At 32.6% G+C, this 21,571-nt stretch overlaps 1 protein-coding gene across 11 annotated transcripts in view; it reads left to right on the top strand.

Moving 5' to 3' along the window:
* CEP192 (centrosomal protein 192) overlaps positions 1-21,571 on the top strand; it is a 60,703-nt gene that overhangs the window by 14,894 nt on the left and 24,238 nt on the right. For 10 of the 11 annotated variants that reach the window (XM_070747484.1, XM_070747479.1, XM_070747475.1 and 7 more), the window contains 21 exons: positions 854-1,070; positions 1,737-1,868; positions 2,653-2,717; positions 2,814-3,011; positions 3,327-3,450; positions 6,317-6,405; positions 6,725-7,346; positions 8,696-8,840; positions 9,245-9,410; positions 11,015-11,801; positions 12,724-12,872; positions 13,301-13,531; positions 13,811-13,936; positions 14,704-14,847; positions 15,241-15,301; positions 17,018-17,157; positions 17,240-17,332; positions 17,833-17,948; positions 18,032-18,208; positions 19,862-19,952; positions 20,558-20,722. In XM_070747484.1, coding sequence (XP_070603585.1) covers positions 854-1,070; positions 1,737-1,868; positions 2,653-2,717; positions 2,814-3,011; positions 3,327-3,450; positions 6,317-6,405; positions 6,725-7,346; positions 8,696-8,840; positions 9,245-9,410; positions 11,015-11,801; positions 12,724-12,872; positions 13,301-13,531; positions 13,811-13,936; positions 14,704-14,847; positions 15,241-15,301; positions 17,018-17,157; positions 17,240-17,332; positions 17,833-17,948; positions 18,032-18,208; positions 19,862-19,952; positions 20,558-20,722 — 4,038 coding nt within the window. The remainder of the gene's footprint in view (positions 1-853; positions 1,071-1,736; positions 1,869-2,652; positions 2,718-2,813; positions 3,012-3,326; positions 3,451-6,316; positions 6,406-6,724; positions 7,347-8,695; positions 8,841-9,244; positions 9,411-11,014; positions 11,802-12,723; positions 12,873-13,300; positions 13,532-13,810; positions 13,937-14,703; positions 14,848-15,240; positions 15,302-17,017; positions 17,158-17,239; positions 17,333-17,832; positions 17,949-18,031; positions 18,209-19,861; positions 19,953-20,557; positions 20,723-21,571) is intronic. The other variant, XM_070747486.1, reaches the window with a different exon arrangement.

Below are 21,571 nucleotides of genomic sequence, written 5' to 3'. Positions count from 1 at the left end.
ACAGCATGCTGTAGTTTAATCAGAACATGTTCACATCTAATTTTTCATTGAGCAATAAAAAGCTGGTGTACTATATCATCTAAATAAAAGGAGGATCTCACTTCATTGTTTTAAGGGTAGTGAGATGCCTTCAGTTCTATCTTGTATCACAAACATGTAAAAGTTGTTCAATAGATTGGTAGCTTGCAAGATTCAGATTTGGTGGTTCTCTTTACAAATTAAACTATCCAACGAAGCAGAATTATTTCTGGTGATCCTGAATTTGAGCCAAAGAAACTGAGCATTGATAAAATATTGAAATATTAATAAAAGTCTTCTATACAAGTAGTCCTCATCTTACGACAACAATTGAGCACAAAATTTTTATTAAGTGAAACATTTTTAAAGTGAGTTTTGCCCCACTTTACAATCTTTCTTTTCACAGTTGTTAAGTGAATCACTGCATTTGATAGTAACCTGGTTGTTAAGTGAATCTTGTTTCTCTGTTGATTCACGTGTCAAGAGGTTGCAAAAGGTGATTATGTGACCTTGGGACACAACAACAATTATAAGTATTAATTAGTTGCCAGGATTCTGAATTTTGATGAAATGAACATGGGGACGCTTCAAAGATTGTAACTGAAAAACGGTCATAAGTCATTTTTCCTGTGTTGTTGTAAATTTTAATGGTCACTAAATGAAGTGTTGTAAATCAAGGATTACCTATATAAGTGTCTGGATTTTTGTGTTTTGTCTTGGTGTTAGAAAGTAACCTGGAAATATATCAATTACTTGATAATGAAAAGAAAGACTATTTTAAAAACTTAAATCAACTTTCCTCCCCTTTTTGTGTATTTTTGCTTTTTCATAAAAGAATGCCACATGTGGAATCAACTCTGAGTTAAATCTTGATTCACTCTACTTTAAATATATTGAGGATAATGCCGCTTCTGAGATCTGGAATACAGAACAACAAATCAAATTTCCCAATCAGTGTCAAATGGCTAATGAAAGTCATATTTCTTTGGCTGATGTTTATCTGTCCCCCACTATTTGCAAACAATCTGAACATGATCAACATACAATGAAAGGTCAGTAAAGTGCTAGATTATTCAAAGGTTCTAGCACCCATTCACTTTGCCATGCCAACTAGAGTAGCTTAGACTCTCTTAATTTTGCTTTGGCTATTAATCTAAGAAACTCTGTAAGCAGTTGCTGCTGCTTTGCACTACATGTATCTAATTCAAATAACAAGTAATTTTAGATGATATATTTCATTTAGTTTAGATAAGTTTGTTAATAGCTAATGAACAAAAATACAATTGAAGAATAAATACTGTATAATCTTTGATATTCTAGTTTAGACAAAATAATAAAATTTAGGTGTATCAAATCATGTTAGTTGCTTTCTTAATTTCTCTTGCATTTCTCCAGTAGATAGCAACAACCACTTAGACATATATACCACCCCATATTGCTTTACAGCACTCTCTGGGCAGTTTAGAACTTCAGCATGTTGCCCCTAACATTCTGGTTACTTGCCCATCTTGGAAAGATGAAAAGCTCACTTAACTTTGAGTCTGTCAGGATCGAAATCTTGGCTATGGGCAAAGTTAGCCTGTGATACTGCATTCTAACCACTGCGCTACTAGGGCTCTTAATAGAAACTTTGCTTATGTTAATTGTAATATTCTTATATATATGATATAAATTCTTTAACATGAAAATTTAAAGACAACATAAAAATCATTTTTCAGAAGACCAGTCACATAATGTCGTGTACCAAAATGAAGAGGGTAAATGGGTGACAGATCTTGCATATTATACCTCATTTAATAAAGAACAAGAATCCAATGTTTCAGATGCAAGTGAAGACTTTATAACTGGAAGTAAGTCTGATTATACTTTTATTTATTTTACAATTTCCTACTAGTAAATTTATAATTCTAAAATAGCATTCATTTGCTAGATCACACTTGGAATAATTAACTCTCAATATCAAGAATTAGTATGTTATTAGAAATAGTAATGAAAAGTATAGAAATCATGCATGTAAAACTTGGTCATTTTTCTTTAAACTAATTGTTAAAAAGTTTTATTACTGGGAACAATGTACTGAGTTGCTATATCTAGTATACTTTGCAGATAATATAATTCATATGTCAGTAAGATAGTAGACAAAAGTATGCTTTCAGAATAATTAAATAAAACAAGAAATAAATAAAACCAGAAAATTACAAGCTAATGCTTAATAATATGACTTGGTTTACTTGTTTTTAAAAATGATTGAATTTTAAAATAGCTGCTTCAAAAAGGAAACATGTTTCACATGGGGAGACTGCTTTAGATTTTCAAAATGCACATGGTATTTGTTATGAGGATAGTGATACAAATAAGCTATTCCAAATGACTTAAATATTCGGGTGTTATTCAATAGATATATTCTAGTAGAAATGAATATGTACTGTAGAATATCTAGTATATTCTAGTAGAAACGAAAGAAAATAACACCTGTTCTTTTCATAAAGCTTATATAGGAAGTTATAAGAAATTATAAAAAAGTTATAAGATCGTAGAGTGATCTCTTGGGCTTTTGTTATAATCTACCTTTAATTTTATTCTAAGTATTCTCTTTTCTCTCTCTCTTATGCCTCCCACAACTCATCCCAAAAGCTGAAGCAATAGCTATGATTGCCCAAGATCAAGAAGTATTTGAAAGAGAACACAGGTTTATACAGGTAAGTAACATCAAAATTAAATAGATATATTCTAGAATATTTGTATTAAAAATCTAAAGATAATTCTTGGTACTCTTGTATTTTGTATAATTACAGGAAGAGAAAATGGACCTGCAAAATATATCTGGATTAGAAGATTCATCTTGGAAATCGGTTAATAACCACAATATTTTAAGAGAGTCTCAAAATGACTTTAATAGAGATGCAAGTTATTTGCGACTTTCTCTGGGAGAATTCTTTGGTCAGAGATCTGAGGCTCTTGGTTGCCTTAGTGGAAGTGGTGATGTGAAACGGGTACATATGCTTTTATATGCAGGAGACACATTATGTTTTTGCATTGTTTTCCGCTAAAATGGTTTGTTGGCAGATTATTAAAAAGAAAGATTCATTTAAAGAGTTACGGGCAAGACAGAATACTTAATTTATATAAACAATTTGGCTTTTGGAAGCTTAATTTAAAACCCCTTGATAATTCTGTATCTGCAAACTACTGCAGAGAAGATTGAACATTGTTCTATGGAAACTATTGTTGTTTACACAGGATATACATTTCCCTGATACTGCTTAGCTTGTCAATAAATGTTTTGTTTTCATTGTGTCTTTTTATAGCCGTCTTTTGGTTATCATATAACTTCTCCAAAGAAGAGACAGCCCATGCCTTTGTTGAGGCAATCTGATATATATGCAACAAACTCTGATGAACAGGATTTGAATATCTCTAGTAATTGTCAAGGTAATTTCTACTTTAAGTATAATAATATTTATAATTTGTTTGAATGTACTGATTGTATTTCACTTCTGAATAGCTGTTTATTTTCCAGTATTAGATATATCCTGGAGGAAAAGCTTAATTTCTTCTAGTTACTTATTGTGTAGCGAAAGGAATAGCATCTTTCTCTAGTTCTAGCTAGTTCTAGCCTTGTCTTTCTCTAAGAAACAGAAATGTTCAATATTTGGGGCAATCATCCCCATAACCATAACAATTAGAAAAGCTAGCCCATTCTTAATTTTGCTTTATTTTTTATTATTTTATTTTAGTGTTTTATGGGCTCTCATAGCCAGCAAGCACATGGATAATAATTTACTGTCCATGGACACAGATTTCTCTGATAGCTGAAGTCAACCATTGATATTAGGTCCCAGTGGCATAGGACTATTTCCTGTTAGTACCTAATTTCATCCCCTTCAGGGAAATATAATTAATGCTATAGCTGCTGATTTACTGGGCACAAGCTGTGTACTGTTCCTGGTGTGCAGTGAGCTCGTCAGTGCTCCTTTGGGAAACTGGATGGCTCAGACACTGGAATGAATGGAGGCTAGCAATGCCAGCCACTCATCTCTTCCTCCTGATCCTTTAGAAAAACAACAGTGAAAGGATCCCAGTACTATATTTTTTCAGAAGCGCTGTGCTATCTATTGTTGCATGTAATATTCTTAGATATACTCCTTTGGAAGGAGTATAAATCCTTCTATTCCTCACCATCCAGTCAGAGCTGAAGAAGATTCTTGGATGAGACGTAAAACATCTTTTATAGAGAGGGCTGTAAAGCACTGTGAAGGAGTTTATAAGTCTTAAGTGGTATTGCTATTGCTATCTTCAAAGAAAAACAAGAAAGTCCAGTTACATCTTGAAAAAAAAGCTCTTTGGGATGTCTATAGTAAACTTTCATTTAAAAGATAGTATATTTGTTAGATAACTTTGAATTGTTGTTAAACTCTTTCCTAAAGAATCATACACCCTGACCTCAGAGAGACTAGTTTCTTGGATTTTTTCATTTTTAATCCTGATTAGAGAAGTCAGACATTTTTCAGTAAGTCTTTGCTCTCTCTCTGTAAGACAGGCAAGATTACTTGCAATTTGTAGACCCATTCTATGGTACAGCACTATATTCCTTGCCTATTCAGATGTAGAGCTTCCAATATGAATAGAGATTAATGATGGAAATTCCTGAGGTTCAATTGTTGAATGAGTTGCTCCTTTGGAAACTTACAAGTTAACTTTTTTTTTTTGGCATATTCCCCTGATATTAGTTTATAGTTTATGTATGGTATATTTGTGTGTATGCCTTTTTAAATAATGGGTTTTTAGATATTTTTAAATATTAGATTTGTTATTGTATATTGTTTTTATTATTGCTGTGAGCTGCCCCAAGGCGGCATACAAATCAAATAGATAGATAGATAGATAGATAGATAGATAGATAGATAGATAGATAGATAGATAGATAGATAGATAGATAGAGATGGATTGGTTCCAAAATCCAGAAATTTTAATTGCGCTATAAAAATGGTGCCTTTCTCACAGGTTTATATTACACTCTGTATGTTTCATTAGATTATTCTATTATTTCTCTCATTTCACAAAGGTAATAGTGACTATTGTCACTTCAAATTTTGAGCAATACATTTGTAATCCTAGTAAGTTGATCTGTTAATCTACTCCTCACTGATCACATACCAAGAATCATGCTCTTTTTTGTCTGCTATAGGAATACGGTACATAGCCTTTTTAAAATACAGCACAAGCAAGTCTTCCACACCCTTCAGGACCCTGTCAATTGCAGGCAGTGGTGCAGATTTTCTCACATATATCCCTTTCTGAAGACCTTCTTTTTTATATTTGTCATTCCAGAAATGAACATTAAAAGATATCTAGGTCAATAGTAATTGTAATTACTATTTAAATTAATTTTGTTAGTGATTAATAAACATTGTGTTGTCTGGGTTATTCTTTTTGCATAGCAGTACAGATTACATTCTTAATCTCCACCCCTTTTTTCCAACCACTGGTAGAATAGGTTCCATGTTTGATAATATTCTGTATCTTCTTTGTCCATTTAGTTTGTCCATTTTTGAACAGTCCAGTATCATCCTAATTATCTCTTTGTCTCATTTTTTTCAATATTGTGCAAATATAATCTGCATGCATCTGCATTGAATACATACAGTATTAAATATATATTTTGCTTATCAACTTTTTCTGGTGCTATACTTAATAGAAAAAGTTCAGGTTTAAAATCTACATAGTCCTATCTATAATATGCAGTAGAAAATGGTACTCCGTAGACTTAACAATATGTCTACTGACTACTTACTACCAAGATATTTGCTTTATTTCTTATTGGGTGAGGTTTTTTAGTTTGAGTGAAGCTAGATGATTAAAATCTGGCGTCTGTAAAAGTCTGCAGTAAAAAAATAAATTCCACCAGATTTGAGATCCATTCCTACAGTGGACCGAGGGACAACTGCAACCAGGAGAGCCAGGATTGCGGTCATTAAGCAAAGTGGTCATGTGTCTCACTCAGCAACTGAGATTTTGGACATACAAGTGGTCATACAAGGAGGACTACTTGTAATATAGGTGTTCCTAAAGCATTCTTTGTGAAGATAAATAATGGTTTATGAAATTATGTTTGGAGAGTCCTCAGCAATCACTATTTGGAAAGCTTTAAAACCTATATGGAAAGTTAAAGACCAGTGACTTGTTTCTTAAAATGCTGCTCTTTTCTCACTGTTATTAATTTAACTGATGCCTGTACCTATTTAAATTACCTGTGGTTTTGTCTATCCATTCTAATCCATTTTGTTTGTTTCTTTAGGAGATGTAAAAGAAAACATTAAAAAGGAAGTTGCATTTGCTACATCTGCTGTTGGTGAGTCAGATATGCAGTCAAGAGGAAATAGAACTGTAAGTATGCCAATAGATTCCAAAATCAAAGCAAAAGTAATTATTAAAAAAGGTTTGGTTTTGTAAAACTACTAAAATAGGTCTGCCATTTGTTTCCAAAATACAGTTAATCAGGTTGATTAGAATATAAAACATACCTTCTCTGAGAGAATTTGATGTGGCACAATCAGCATTTGTGATGCATAATGTCCAGTTATAATTGAATCAATTTTTGTAGACAAGTGGGCTGAATAAGCTTATGATGAGTTTTCAGATCAACTGAATCAAACATTTTAATGTTTAAACATTAAACATTTGGGTCACTTGTTTTTCCATTTAGAATCGACCTAGAGACAGAGAACTTGAAAGAAAGCACCTTCAACCTGAACCCTCTGTTCTGAGTGTGAGCACAATTGCATCTGCGATTGCAAATGCTTCTGTTAGCGCTGAACCATCACAGCTAGCTGCTTTGATGATGGCACTTTCAAATAAAAATAAAGAAGGAATAAATGTTCCAGAAGGCGACGAGCTCACAGGCTTCTCAGTTATCAATCAGTTATTACTGAGCAATATAGAAAATAGTACATTTGATATAGAAAAGTATCTCAGAAGAGCTGAAGAAGTTGAAAGTAACAATGAACAAGAGACCCTGATTAAACATGAAGAAATCACCATAGATGGGCACAAGTGTTTGTCCATGCATGAATCCAAAACTCTTTTGGGAGATTCATCTAAAAACAAGAAGCAGCAGCATCTGGAAAAAATATATGAGGGAAACTGTGTTGGAGAATTGCACTGTAGCATTTCTTCTGAGCAGAAAACAGAAGTGGAATATGTGCAAACATCATCTAATACAGTTAAATATTTTCCATCAAAAGAGCAGACTTCATTACAAAATTCAAAAGAGGAGCCACCTGAAAATGCTGGAGTATCTTCAGAGACTGAGTTGCCCTCAATCCCAAGTGAGTTTTAATATTTTTTTTGCTAACCTGACTTGAATTCAAAAGACCCTTTTAAAAGAAACAAGGAAAACAAATTTTAATGTAGATCTTGATTTGCCAGTTTGATTGAAATTGGTTAGTAAAAAGATAAGTAAAGAAATGGAAATATGAATAGGCTTTTTTTATTTATTTATTTATTATTTATTACTTAGATTTGTATGCCGCCCCTCTCCGAAGACTCGGGGCGGCTCACAACATGTAGTAACAAATCATAAGCAGTAACAAATCATTTAAGGGAAAAAGTGAGCAGTGTCGGAGGTTTCCAATTATATATTTTTTACATTCAAGTATATTCAGGATTTTACTTAAGACTACGATACAATAAAGTATTCTATTATGCTCATTAGGTAAAGAAATGAATTAACATTGAAATAACAGATAAATAAAATATTAAAATATTAATTTCCTAGGAATTTTACTGGACAAATTAGTTATGTCCCAGATTTAATTATTGTGTTCAGTGACAATTTTTCTGCTGCTGTACTCATTCTTATTGCCCAGTTTTCAGTCATTATAATATTGATAATTATTTTTATGAAATGGTGCATTTGTATAAGTGAAAAAAAAAATGAACCCCAGATAATTGAGCAAGTTGTTAATCCTTTCCCCCCCTTTATCCAGCCAATTCTAAATCAGAAGAAAGAGCTAACATGAGCACCCTCCCCTTTGATATAAAGGTTATTCCAATATTGGTTCCCTCTATTCCTAAGAATAAAAAAGTTGTGAATAAAGAGAATAGTACATGCTATAATGGAAAACATGTAACTTGAAAACACACATGTTGATAATCAGACTATTATGGATAAGTTAAAAATCTTGTACATAAATTTTTGCAGGTCTGAGGGCAGTTTAATTTCTTTTTTCAGACAAAATGGCTTACTATGATAGTGGTGTGTGATTCCTTCTCTTCATTTCTGCGGAAGTTTTACTCATCGCTATTGAATATTACTGTTTTTCAGAGTTTTCTCTCTTTCTTATTCTCCCTTTTATAGTTTAATGTTATGTATAGTATTATCTGTACATAGCTTATTAGCTTTTGTTGTTGCCCCATCTATTCAAGCTTATAATTGACTACATTTGTTCGGCCAATTGATTTTTCTTAGTATGTGGATTATGAACTATTGTCATGATTGAGCTTTAAGTGAGAATTCAGCAAATTATAGTTTTCAAAAATTGCCCCCACTTCCAGTTTAGTGCACTGCAAATTCCTGCCTGATCTGAAAGCAGAAGAAAATCACAATATTTAGGGAACCGGTAATACTATTTAGACATCATTAAGAAGAATCCAAAACATTTTCCCTAATATTCAGGTGAAGCTGTTGGAAGAACTGAACCAAAACCTATGACATCAAGACCTGGTGTACAAATTTCAGATGAACAATATAGCTTCAGACCTTCAACCTCCCCACTGACTCATTCATCTCCAAGTGAATCTTCAGGAGTTACCATTACAGGGTAAGAGTTCTATGTATTTAAGAGATAGGCTATGCTTAAGAATGAAAAACAAGTTGTCATGATGCTTTATCCTATAGCATTGCTTCCATGTTCTGTATCACCAATTTGGTGTCTTGGGCAAAGATGGTTCTCTTCTTTTTAAAAAATTAGGGATACTAAGGATTTGAAGTATGCATTCAACCACTAAAATGTCCTTAAATTTAATTTATTGATCAACCTATCAGAAAAGGTTATTTTTGTTTGTTGGGGGCAACAATTTTTAACTTTGTTAGAAATCTTTAAAGAGAAACTTTTCAGAAAGTTATTGAAGATATTTAAATTGATATTAGACTTTGCAGTTCCCCTAGTTATATGAATCATAGATATGTAGATATTTTTCTTAAAATGTCTTCTTTGTTTCTTAGGTCTGTCTCTCCTTCTACAACACTCAACTTTAAGGGATCAAGTTGCAATGATAATACATTACAACGATCAGTATACTCTGATCCTAGCCTAGAACATTTGACTTTTGTTTCTGCCACTGAAAACACTTGTAAAAGTCTAGCTTTATCTAGTCCAACAAGATACAAAGTAAGTAGTTTATTAAATGCAAATGTTTATTAATATACAGATATTAAGGTTGTGCTTACCTTTCATATTACATGTCATGGAATAGCAATAGAATAAAAGGATAGACAAGAAACACCATAGTTTTATGTAGCATTTTTCAAGCTCTGATTTCTGCCATGAAGGTTAGTTATGTATGTTTTAACTATAAATGGACTTCCTCAGTTCAGAAGTTTTCAAATCTCAGACTTACAGTGTAGTGAAATTAATACTGGTATCAATTAAATATATTGCACCTAAAATTTAATATCTATTTTATTTCATAAAATCTACAATCCTTGCTTAACAATGGTAATCGGGACCCTAATTTCCATTGCTTAATAATACAGTCATAACTACAACATGTGACGACTGCATTACAATGTTAATTTTAGCAGTCCCATTTGCCACCTTTAAACAATAACCTTAGATATTCAGGACGTGCAACTTCTTAACTGTTTCCAACAACCAAAACCAGTGGTGAGGCTGACAGGAAGTTACAAGTGCCAGTCACAATAAGCCTTTCTTCCGGTGGTTCACAAGCAGACTGGTGGAAATGGGTTCTAGTGAGTGCAGGTGGGTCCACTTGCATACCAGAATTCAAAAAGATCATGTAATATTTGTCAAATATTTTTTTAATGTCAGTGAATGTATAGCAAAAATTAGTACAGGTAGTCCTTGCTTAATGACCAATTGCTTTACTACTGTTATACTACTGTTATAATACTACTGTTTACTACCACTAAGTTATGTTGGCCTCGGGAAAGGTATGTTTTACAGTATGTAAAGCATTTATGAAATTTAAAAAATATCATATACACATCCCCATCACAAGCTTGTGATCTGGGTTCTTGGCAACCCATTTGTGCTTATGACTAATTGCAAAGCATCCAACAATTGCATGCCAATATGTGATCTTCTCTGCTGGCTTCCCCGGAAAGTCTGAGGAGGGAAGCTGACGGGGATGGTTGCAAGCTGCTGCCACCTGCTAAGGGGATTCTTTTTTTGTTGCTGGATGTTTTACTGAAAGAGTACCCTCCGTTCTATGCCTGCTTAGATCTCAACAGCCAAAATCCAAGTGGGCATGGAGCTCGAAATCTCACCTCCATGAGCTTTCCACCGAGCAGGGAGAAAAGGACCACAAGGTCTATGTCAGCGTGCTTGCCACTATGTATTCTTGGACCTCATCTGCTAAAATTTAAGCACGCACATAACTCAAAATCTCTCCTCACCTCTGCAGAGTCCTCAATTCTCGAAGGGCTACCTACTTGTCTGTTGCTCTGTTTGCTTAACTACCCGGGAGATCACCTAACAATTGCAACCAGAAATGCCGGGATTGTCATTGAGTAAAGTGAACACCTGGGCATCTCGCTTTACTCAGTGTCTGAGATTCCAGTCCCAAGTGTGGTTATAAGTTGAGGACTACCTATATAAATACATTGTTATTAGCTATTTTTTAAAAATAGACTTATTGATTATTTGAATTTATATGTCCTCAATAAAATATTTCATTGTATATAAGGAAATCTGTACCTCACCTAAGAAACATGCTGTAAATCCTAATCCTAATTTTAATGTTTTCTGTTTAGAGTAATCGTACCAGTGAGTTGAGTACCACAATAGTTTGGAATAGTCCAAGTTCGTCAATGGAGGCTCAAACAGAAAAAAACATTGCTTTACAAAGTAACAAGTCTCTGTCATTAAACAAAAATGCAAGAGCTAATAGTTTAATTATAAGTGAAAATGTAGATCATAACAATCAAAGTGATAAGAAAAAATCAACTGGAGAACTTCCAACCACAAGCAAAGATCAATCCACACAGAACTATAAAAAAAATAATGAACTGGATCAGGTTGATATACCTGCCGTACAGCAGTACTACACAAATGCCATACATGGTCCAGGCTTACAGTCTCCAAAAAACCTGTCTAATTATAATGATTTAGGTAACTGTATTTCATTAAATCAAAATAGAGAGCTTTTCAAATCCGAGAGTGCAGCTTCAAAGTTTTCGTCAATGTCTTCGGGACTTCCAGCACTATTAACAGGATGTTCTCTTAAATCAACTCCATTTGCTCAGCAATATTTAGGAAGTTTGCCATCGCACGCTAATGTTGTTTTGCCTCGGTACTGTCCACCAGTTCTTAGTGTTCCAGCAGGTCTGATTTATTCTGCGATTCCTGTTGGTCACATTCAAAGCTCAGTAGCTCCTGGAATAGCAGTAGGTTCAGGCACCGGGTCTGGAATGACAGGAACAACTCAGCGTTGCAACCTTACATCCAACCAAAATATCCTTACTGGTACCTTGCATACTGGGCAAGCACCTGATGCTGGGGGACTCAGGCAAAGGGGAGAATCAATGTCATTTGGGTTTGGTAAGTCAACTTTGATTTCAGTACTGTATATCATAGTCACATAAACTGGATTTAGCAATACTTCTAATCTTTTTCTTAACACATGCTTTAATCCCTTTGTTTACTATTCTGTTCCTATGCTTGTATATTGTTGATTAACTTGAAGGGGATTTTTAGTATAATGAGTACAGATATACATTTATCTCTGAAGCAGGTCACAATGTGATTCTTTTCCATGCCAGATTCATCTTGTCAATTGGGAATAACTATATGGACTTTTTAGCTTTCTTTAATGGTGTACTGCAGTAATTCCTTAGTAACAGGATAATATTTTTTTCAAAGATTAATGAATTTGTTTATCTGGTTCCAGAGTAAGAGACTTTCTGTCATACAGAGTTTACCTAATGAAATGCAAAGACTGTTATTCCAAAAAATCTTTTCAAATAATTCTAATGTAGTTGTTTAATTTTGATATACTTTGTTAAATCTTCTAAAAGCAGATAACTATAAAACATTAGAAAGCAAGCTGTTTTCCCATCACCTATACTATAATTTTGTAATATGTGAACATATTTTTCTAATGTTGAAATTATTTATAAAATAATATTTATATATTATAATATTTATTTATATATTATTTATAATATTTATATTTAAAGTAATATTTTATAAAATGAAAATCTTGGTGGCTTTATTTATTTTTACATATAGAGTAAATAATAATATCTTATATTAAATTCTGTATTAAATCAAATTAACAAATCATAGCTACGGATTTTTAAATTATGTGAGCATCTTTTATTTAGTCTTATATTTAAAAATATGCTTACATGGACCAAATAAGGAATAAATATTAATTATGTAACTATTTTTATTACTATAAAGAAGCTACTCAAATATAAAATATCTTAACGTTTAGCCATATTGTATTTTTTTACATTAGAACGTGTCAAAGTTCCAGAAGAAGTAAAATTCCCTAATGCTTGTTGTGTGGGTCTGACATCTCATGCTGTCCTTAAAATTTTTAATCCATTTGAACGATGGCTTCAAGTCAATATTTGCCTCCTTAGTATTATGCTTGATGGTGAAAAGGTATGTAATAAAATTTGGATATTCTTTAAAAATTAGTATTTAAAAAAAGGTGGGTAATTTGTATGTGCTCTGGAATTGAACAAAAATACAATTAGAAATGGAGGTACAGCCTCTATGGTAGCCTTAAGAAGATTTCTTAACCTGAAATCTCAGCAGGTCATTGTGAAATTATATCAGTCTTGTCTTCTACATATCCTATTCCCAACTATTGGTTATGATTCTTTGTCAGATGTCTAAGTGATATTTATAATGAAGCTTTTATGTTCCTGTTCAAAGTATAGGTCAATATAAGATATTAATGTGATCAGCAGAGAAGATATTAACGTGATACAAGTTGGAGATTTTAGCTTCTATTTATGCCTCTATAATATATATAAGACTCATAATTATATTGAAAATTGTTTATTATGTACTTTTTTTCATTATAGGTGGACCCTTTGAAACACAGATGCTTGCTATTTAAGAGCAAAACTGTCATAGGTCCTTGTGCTACAGAAGAACTAAAAATGCTCTTTTTACCCTGTCAAGCTGGAGTATTCCAGTGTGTCCTTAATATTGCCTCTTGGCCATTTTCTGCAGATCCAGATATCATTGTTCAGGCAGAGGCTTTAGGATCTAGGGTAGTTGTGAATGCAGTTGCTGAAAATCCTGATATAGAGGTAAAAATTAAGATATAGAGATTGAATATCTAGTTTGTAACAATAATTGATGGCATACTTAAAAATGAAAAACAATACTAATAGTGGTCTATGGATTGAAGTTAATAAAGTAGTTATTTTTTCTGTGTACAAAAAAGAAGCTCTTTTGGCTTAAGTCAGCATAGCATTTTTTTTGACACATGCTAATTTGAAGGGTTGATTGAATGAAGGTGCATGGAAACATTCTGCAAAAGTGCTAATCCTTTTTCTATCCCCATCACTGATTCTTTTTTCTTTTAGGTGGAAGCAGGAAAAACAAATTCTCTTGATTTTGGTGATTTGCCCTATGGCAGCTGGAAAGCGCTCCCATTGAAATTAACTAATAAAACTTGTGCTAGAATGCCAGTCAGGCTTGTTATTCATGCAGTAAGTATACTTATATATGCACAATATTCTGTCCCTTTATGGGGATTCTGAAATTAGTGACTGCTAGGTTAGGTTCACTGTTGTCCTTATAGAAAATTATGTGGCAAGTCATGGATGGAATTATAAACAATGTTCACTTTACTTTGTTCCAAAATCAGCAAAGCCCAATTTGTAGTAGCTGGATTATCCTTCCAATGCCTTTATTGCTATTCTACTAAGCACCAGTCTGCAATGTAGAGACTAATAGTTCCTTTATGGTTAATATTTAATATGAAAAGACAAAGGCTTTTTACTATTTCATTATCTTCACTGTCAGTTCTAAGACTGGTTGTTGTATTTATTGTCTTTGATTTAATCTTTATATTTAATCAGATTCCTCTTTTTTCATTATGATCCTTTTATCACTAGTGCTTACAGATCATTTGTATTTTCAAATACCAAAGCAGTATCATCTGTATAGTACAGATTATTGAAGTTTCTTCCTCCAGTTTTAAAATCATGCTCATGTTCCAGTCTAGGTTTTCAAAACACATGTTTAATTTAAACTGAAGCATTTTTTTAGAAAGTTAGTGCTAATAATCACACATTCCTTTTTAATGGGGCTAATATAGATTTCAAAATTTCCAGTGATAAAAATAGGCATTTGGTAACACAGATTATCACAAAAAGATTTCCATTGATAAAACTTAAAACAATGGACTGTAAAAGAGTTAATAGTGAACATAAATAATGTATCTAATACAGTGTGTAAAAAATATTTATTTCAGAATGCTGTAGCATGGCGTTGTTTCACATTTTCAAAGGAGCCAGTAAATCCATCTCTTAAAAGTGCTGTTCCCTCTTACAATGTTTCTCAACTAGCAGCTCCATCTGTTATATCTCACGTAATGAATGCAAGCTGTGATACCGAAGTAAGTAGCTTGAGACTAGAATATTGTTATACATTTATATAAAAGTGTATAACTGTTAACCACAGAGAAAATATATTATGGTAAGCTGGCAACATAATTTTTGTTGTAAGTAGACAAAATTGTTCTACTTGGAAATACAAATTTGATTTAGTAGTATATCTAAGAAAGTGGGCCTTGTGTCTTAAGAGGTTATATATTTAAAACATATTTGTACTTTCTATATTCTCACATAGTGAGATTTTAAAGATTTCTTACACCATCGCTTAGTTTTTAACAATCACAGTTCCATAAAAGATTATGTAGCTCTGTGAGGTCTTAACTTTTATCAAATACTTTTAAAAATTGTACTTTCCATATAATGCTTAATTCTATATCAGTATATTTTTCCCCCAGATTCCTGATGTTTTAGTAGTATGGGTCCAATTTCGTGCACCAAGCAAGTTCACATATTCAGGTACAGGTTTGCTGTATTCTAAAATAAATTATGCTAAAAATCCTGTGGGTAGTTTAACTAAACATAAATCTGTTTTTAAAAAATGTTTGACCAATCTAGTATGGAAATTCCAACACATTCATATAATGCATCATTTATAGGGAAGGACTGAACTTTGAGCCCAAATTTATGTAATTGGTATAGTTACTGCTTTTGAGTGGGAGGGGATTGAATGCTATCTTACTCCACGAAGAAGACAGAGACAGTTCATTTGGTGATTATTGAAAATTACAACAGCACTGAAAAAAGTGACTTACAACAATTTTTCACACGTAACAACCATTGCAGGATCCCCTTGGTCATGTGATCAAAATTCAGATGCTTGGAAACTGAATCATTTATGATGGTTGCAGTATCCTGAGGTCATGTGATTTAAAACCTCTGACAAGCAAAGTGAATGGGAGAGCCGGATTCATTTAACAGCTAGGTTACTAGGGCAAAATGGATGTGTTTTTGCCACGTTAAAGTAAGCAACAGTAGTTCTGTGTTGTTAACTGTCAGTTCTGCTGTTTTTCAAAGTTATGCTGTTAGGAAAATAAATCTTGTTAAGTGGAGCAGGAGGAGGAATGTGAGGAATGCAACTAAGATAACGGACCTAGTGCATGTATGGAATGTGTTGAATTACAGGAGAGCAGAGAAATAAATGGAGTTTCTTTATTCTTGAAATGATACATTTAATAAGAGTTGTTTGTAATTGCTAAAGTTCTACCAGAAACCAGAACACTAGTATCCTAAGATTTGTATTAATATTGATTGTTTCTTCATTGCTTATTTGACCCCTATGAAAATAATTAAGTGTTGTACCAATGATTCTTGACAAATGTATCTTTTTCTTTCATGTATACTGAGAGAATATGCATCAAGACAAATTCCTTGTGTGTCCAATCACACTTGGCCAATAAAGAATTCTATTCTATTCTATTCTAAATCAGGAGTGTCAAACTTGCATTGTCATGTGACGTATTGGAACTTTTCCCCCCTTCGCTAAACCGGGTGTGGGTGGAACCAGCATGTGACGCATCCGGCCTGCAGGCTGCGAATTTGACACCCCTACCATGCGAATTTGACTCCCCTACCCTAAATCATAAATGAATGGACTGCACATAATTCTTTCTATGGTCCATTATGCCTGTATCAGAGAGGTATGGTTGAAACTAAGCGCATACCCATATCCAATACTTTGATTCAGAGTTTCACTGTATTAATTATTATTGAGATTTCTGTGGCATTTTATTTCATGCCAATGCTAAACTGATTAAAAAAAAGATGATACATTAAATACAATTACACACACACACACACACACACACACACACACACTGCTGTCAGAAAAGCCAGGTTTTTACAGTTCTGCAAAAACCCGGGAAGAAAGTGGTAGACCAGATGTGTGAGGCAAGCGGTTTCATAGAAGGGAGCCACTAGAACATATTAATTTATATAGTTGGGGAGAGGGAATGACTATCCCATAACCTTGTCCTTTGTTGTCAGTTTAATGCTATCCTGTATGAAAGCAATACCATATAAACAAATAAATATTCTGGATATTCTAAGTGATATTCTAAATAGTGTCATTTTAGTAATAGTATTCTAAATGGTATCATTTTGATATATGATGAACAATTTGAGGACAAAGCTGACTGTACAATGAGATGAGATTTTATGCTTGAACTTTTTCAGATTCTTTGGGACCAGCTGATGAGTACTTTGCAAGAGTTGACGTGGAAATTGATTGTCCAGAGCCTGGTAATGTTTTAAAAAGTATACCTTTGAGTGCAAGGTCTGGAACCCCTAGGATATATGCTCCTAGGGGCCTACAGGTATTCTATAAAATCATTTTACAAAATGTAGATTATTTCTGCATTTGTTTTCTAAAAGTAATATATAAACTTTTTTCCCCAGACATTATATATGTGTGCAAAAATAGGATCATCAACAAAACAACAGTTACCATTAAAGAATGCTGGGAATATAAAAGTTAATTTGAAGATCATGGTTGGTTTCTTAATTTTTTTTTCTTGGAACTATTTTAAAATGATCAACTATTTGGGGAGGTGGTGAATGAGATTAATATAATTGTTTATTATATTAAATAGACTCTTTCTTATTAGAATTTATTTGGTTCCATACACTTTTGAAAATAAAGTATATGACAAAGCAATAATCAAAACCTGTGGTTAATCTGACGAAACTAAAACAATTTCAAATCCATTCTTTAGTAATGGTATTGTACCACTTTTTACAATTTTTATTGAAAAATTTAACAACACTTATAAGAACTAATGCAAAAAAAATGAGCAAAGGAAATGAAAAGGGGAGATATAAAAGAAAAAGCTAAAAGTACTATTAAAAAAAATAGAAAGTAGAATAAATAAATAAATAAATAAATACATAAATAAATAAACATAAAGAAGTGGCTTCCAATATTCTTTACAGCAGTTATAAATACAATTGTATTTTAATATTTCTCTCTAAAGAGTTCTGCTCTTTTCTAGACAGTTGAGCCAGATAACTGTATATCTATCAATCCCGACGATCTGATTCTTACACCTGAAGAAGAACAAGAAGTAACTATTGAATTTTCTCCGAAAAACTGTAAACATTTAGATAGGTAATATAGCATATTTTTTAAAATAATGATATTAAATAAGTACTCTTTTTCTATCTCATCTAACAATAATTTTCTTTTAATAGTGTTGTGAAAATAATGGTTTTGCCATCTGGGCCAGAATATAAAGTAACAGTGAAAGGTGATGTGTCAATGGAAGAGAACAAACCATTGGTTCAAAAGTGCTCCAATTCAGAAGTTCCTCCGATTCTTGCCAACAAGCAGCTTTTGATATGGGGAGGTGTACAGGTTGGCAGAACAGTGTAAGTGTCAAGATGTAAGCAGTGTATGCTTCTTTATTGATTTATAAAGCCTGAGCCACATTTTTAAGCAGTTCATTTAATTTAACTTAGTGATGATACATGAAACCTTAAAGCAAGAAAATTCTAACATATACATGGCTTAAGGATCTATATTCCTCTAAGAAAATGCCTTGATTTTGCACAGAAAAGGTTGATACCAAATATACAACTATCTGTTACTCCTGTTACTAGGAGATTCTTACATACTGCTGATAAATTTATAAGAATATTGAAGTCTTATTTGCACCCACCTACCATAGAATGTGGTAGTCCGAATGTTTGGTCTTTAAATTATAATTGCATGTGTAGCAAGGCTTTGAGTGAAAAATAGCACATTGACCAAATGTAACTAGATCAAAATATGCCATATTGGAATATAAAATTCCAATTTACACTCAACAAAAATACAATTCACACACAAACTAGCTTCTTGCCTGCTATTGCCCTCTCTTCCAGCAATCCCCTTTCTTCCTACTTCATGAACAATATCTCTCTTGTTGATCTCTGTTCAGCATAATTTACACCTCCAAACACATCTTCAAAAAGAAGAAAGTAAAATGTAGAAAAGCTGTGCATATCTTCTGAATCGTTCTGATAGTTAGGCAGGATCCTGCAGATTCACTTATCAGGGAAAATATATTGACATTCTTTGCAAGTTAAGAACCATGTAAGCTTTTAATGAGAAAATAAAACAATGCATTAGTTCTGTAATTGTGATACTGTCTTTTCTAACTTCAATTCTTTGCTTTGGGGAACTGATCTTTGTATATCTCAACTGATTGGAGGAGGACACTTTACCCAAAATTGTTGGTCTACAATTATAATATTGATTAGGTTTGGCTATTCACACCACATAGTATAGATACTCCCCATTTAATTACTGCCTTGTCTAGTAATCATCTGAAATTGCAACAGTGATGAAAAGTAACTTTATAATCAATCCTTGCATTTACGACCTTTGCAGGTCTGTAAAGCAAAGGAAAGCTGAAGTAAGAACACAAGAACAGTTCCAGCTTTAGTTAGTGGCTGCTTTGCTTAATGTCCAAGTTGCCAGTCGCAATTGTGGTCACCAAACTAGGACTACCTGTAGCCCCATCTGTGACCTAGTTAAGCATATCATAAAAATCCACTCAAATATCACACCACTAAAATTGCTTTGCTCAGTAAGATGTAGAAAATAATAAAGTTTGAGTAATTTGTATAACTTTATCTTTCATGTATATTCTTAACTGTGAGTCTTTATTAAACTGTACCTTGAATAAATGGATGGCCTGAAGCAGGTGCAAATCAATAACTTACTCACAGTACTTCATAGTAAAATACTTGTTTAACAAAGCAATCTGTTAATTGCATCCAAAATGCTTAGCCTTATAAAGCTCAATTATATCTCATTGCAGATGCTATATTTGAAATATTTAATCTTTGAAAAGCTAAGTAACTTAATATTTCATGTAATAAAATACAACCTGAGACTTCATTAATAGCTAAATTGGTGATTACTTTGGTTTCCAAGTGATGTAGTTCTTTCTTGGTAAATTTAATATATTTCTTTAAAAATATATTTCCTGAGTATAAATAAACTGCCACCAAATGTCAAGTTATTGTAATTTTTAGGCAACAGAAACTAACTCTGAGAAATGACTCTTCATCAACTTCTCAGCAGTTAAGATTACTAATAAGGGGTCAGGATCAAGACTGCTTCCAGGTGAGACAAGAAAATGGTAAATAAATCTGATTGAGAATGAGGCTATTTTTGTTTGTGATAATAAAATAACTCTAGTTTAGAATAATGTGTTTTTTTCAAACTGAAGTCCTCAGTATAGGATGGTAATTCCTAAGGTTTATGATAACTGAATTGAGCAGAATTTGTCAATAAATATGAATAAGTTACAAATCTTATATAATTCAAGACTAAAATTTTGAAAAAGATTTTGGTTTTATTTAATGTTAAGCAACTTTAAAATGTTTACTGCTAATTTTGTTAGAGTAAACCAGCATTCCTGAGTATAGTAATTGTCAATTCTGTAGCCTATCTCTTGGGGAATTGTTGTCATTTTCTAGGAAAGTTAATGCATGTAAATTGAGCCTGCACTTGGAAAACATTACAAAATAGAACTCGGTGTGAATGGAAAATATTTTCATCCATCAAGATTTTTTGAATTGATGATGCTTATAAGATTTTAGATATTTTTTTGTCAGAAAGATTTGTCTTAATTTATAGAACTGTATAAATTATTTCAAACTAAAATTATTTATTGAGAACTTAACTCAGGTAAACTTAGTATGACTTTTTCCTTTCTACATTTGTAGTTGAAAGTTGGAGAATATGTATACAATAACTGCGAAATCAAGATCCGCCCAAAGCAAGATCATAGTATCTGTCTAACATTTACACCATATCGTTTAACTTGCATGTCAGCAAAGCTGGAAATGAAACAGCTTGGTGTTCTATCTCAGCTAGGAATCAAATTCACTGTAAGTTGTCTTCGCTACTTATAATGTGATGCTTAAGTATTTTTATTACATTGTTTTTCTTCAGCTCTGAAATAAATTTAGATGATGCATTTTTCAATTTAAATTGGGAAAAAATTAGAACATGATCAGAATAAACGTATACAATATGACCGTTTTCCATTTCTAACAGAAAAAAATATCCTTAAACATTTGTCTGACATTTCTTGCCATTATGGACTTTTTAGTGTACTTTTCAAAGTTTACATATACTGTTACCTATACATTTAAATTTTTATTTTTAACACAATCTATTTAGCCTGTCTGAATCCAATCTCTGACCATGTTGTACTATTGTAATACATTGTGGCTGTTGTTTCCTGACAGAGGGAGTATATATTTTTAGCTCTGATTAATATGGGAGAATGAGAATTTAAGAAATTATAATCCCCATCTTTTCTGAAATATGTATTACTTCTTATTACAGGACTTGTATCACTTAGTGGTAAAACTGTATATTTATTTGAATGGCACACTTATAAACTTTCTTAAGGAAAGCAGAAAAAAAAAGTGCAGATAAAATAAAATGTAGTATAGCTTCAGAGATACAAAAGCTTTAAATGCCACTTCAGGGCTTTTTTTGCAGACATATTTTAAGAAAGATCAAGTTGCTGATTTGATTGTGTTGTTGCTGCAAGGGTGATGAGCTGAGATTCTTTATAGGTTTTTATAATGTGATGGATTTTTTGTAAAAGTTGTAAGCCACCAGACTCATTTGTGTGTGAGTTGAGCAGCTATATTTGTTTGTTTAATAAATAAAAAGACACGTAACACATTCAGTTAATATTACATATCTAATTAATCTGGTTTAAA

This window comes from Erythrolamprus reginae, chromosome 3 (genome assembly GCF_031021105.1).
Source record: "Erythrolamprus reginae isolate rEryReg1 chromosome 3, rEryReg1.hap1, whole genome shotgun sequence".
In the NCBI taxonomy this organism is placed as follows: domain Eukaryota; kingdom Metazoa; phylum Chordata; class Lepidosauria; order Squamata; family Dipsadidae; genus Erythrolamprus; species Erythrolamprus reginae.
This window is presented reverse-complemented; position numbering and strand designations above follow the sequence as displayed.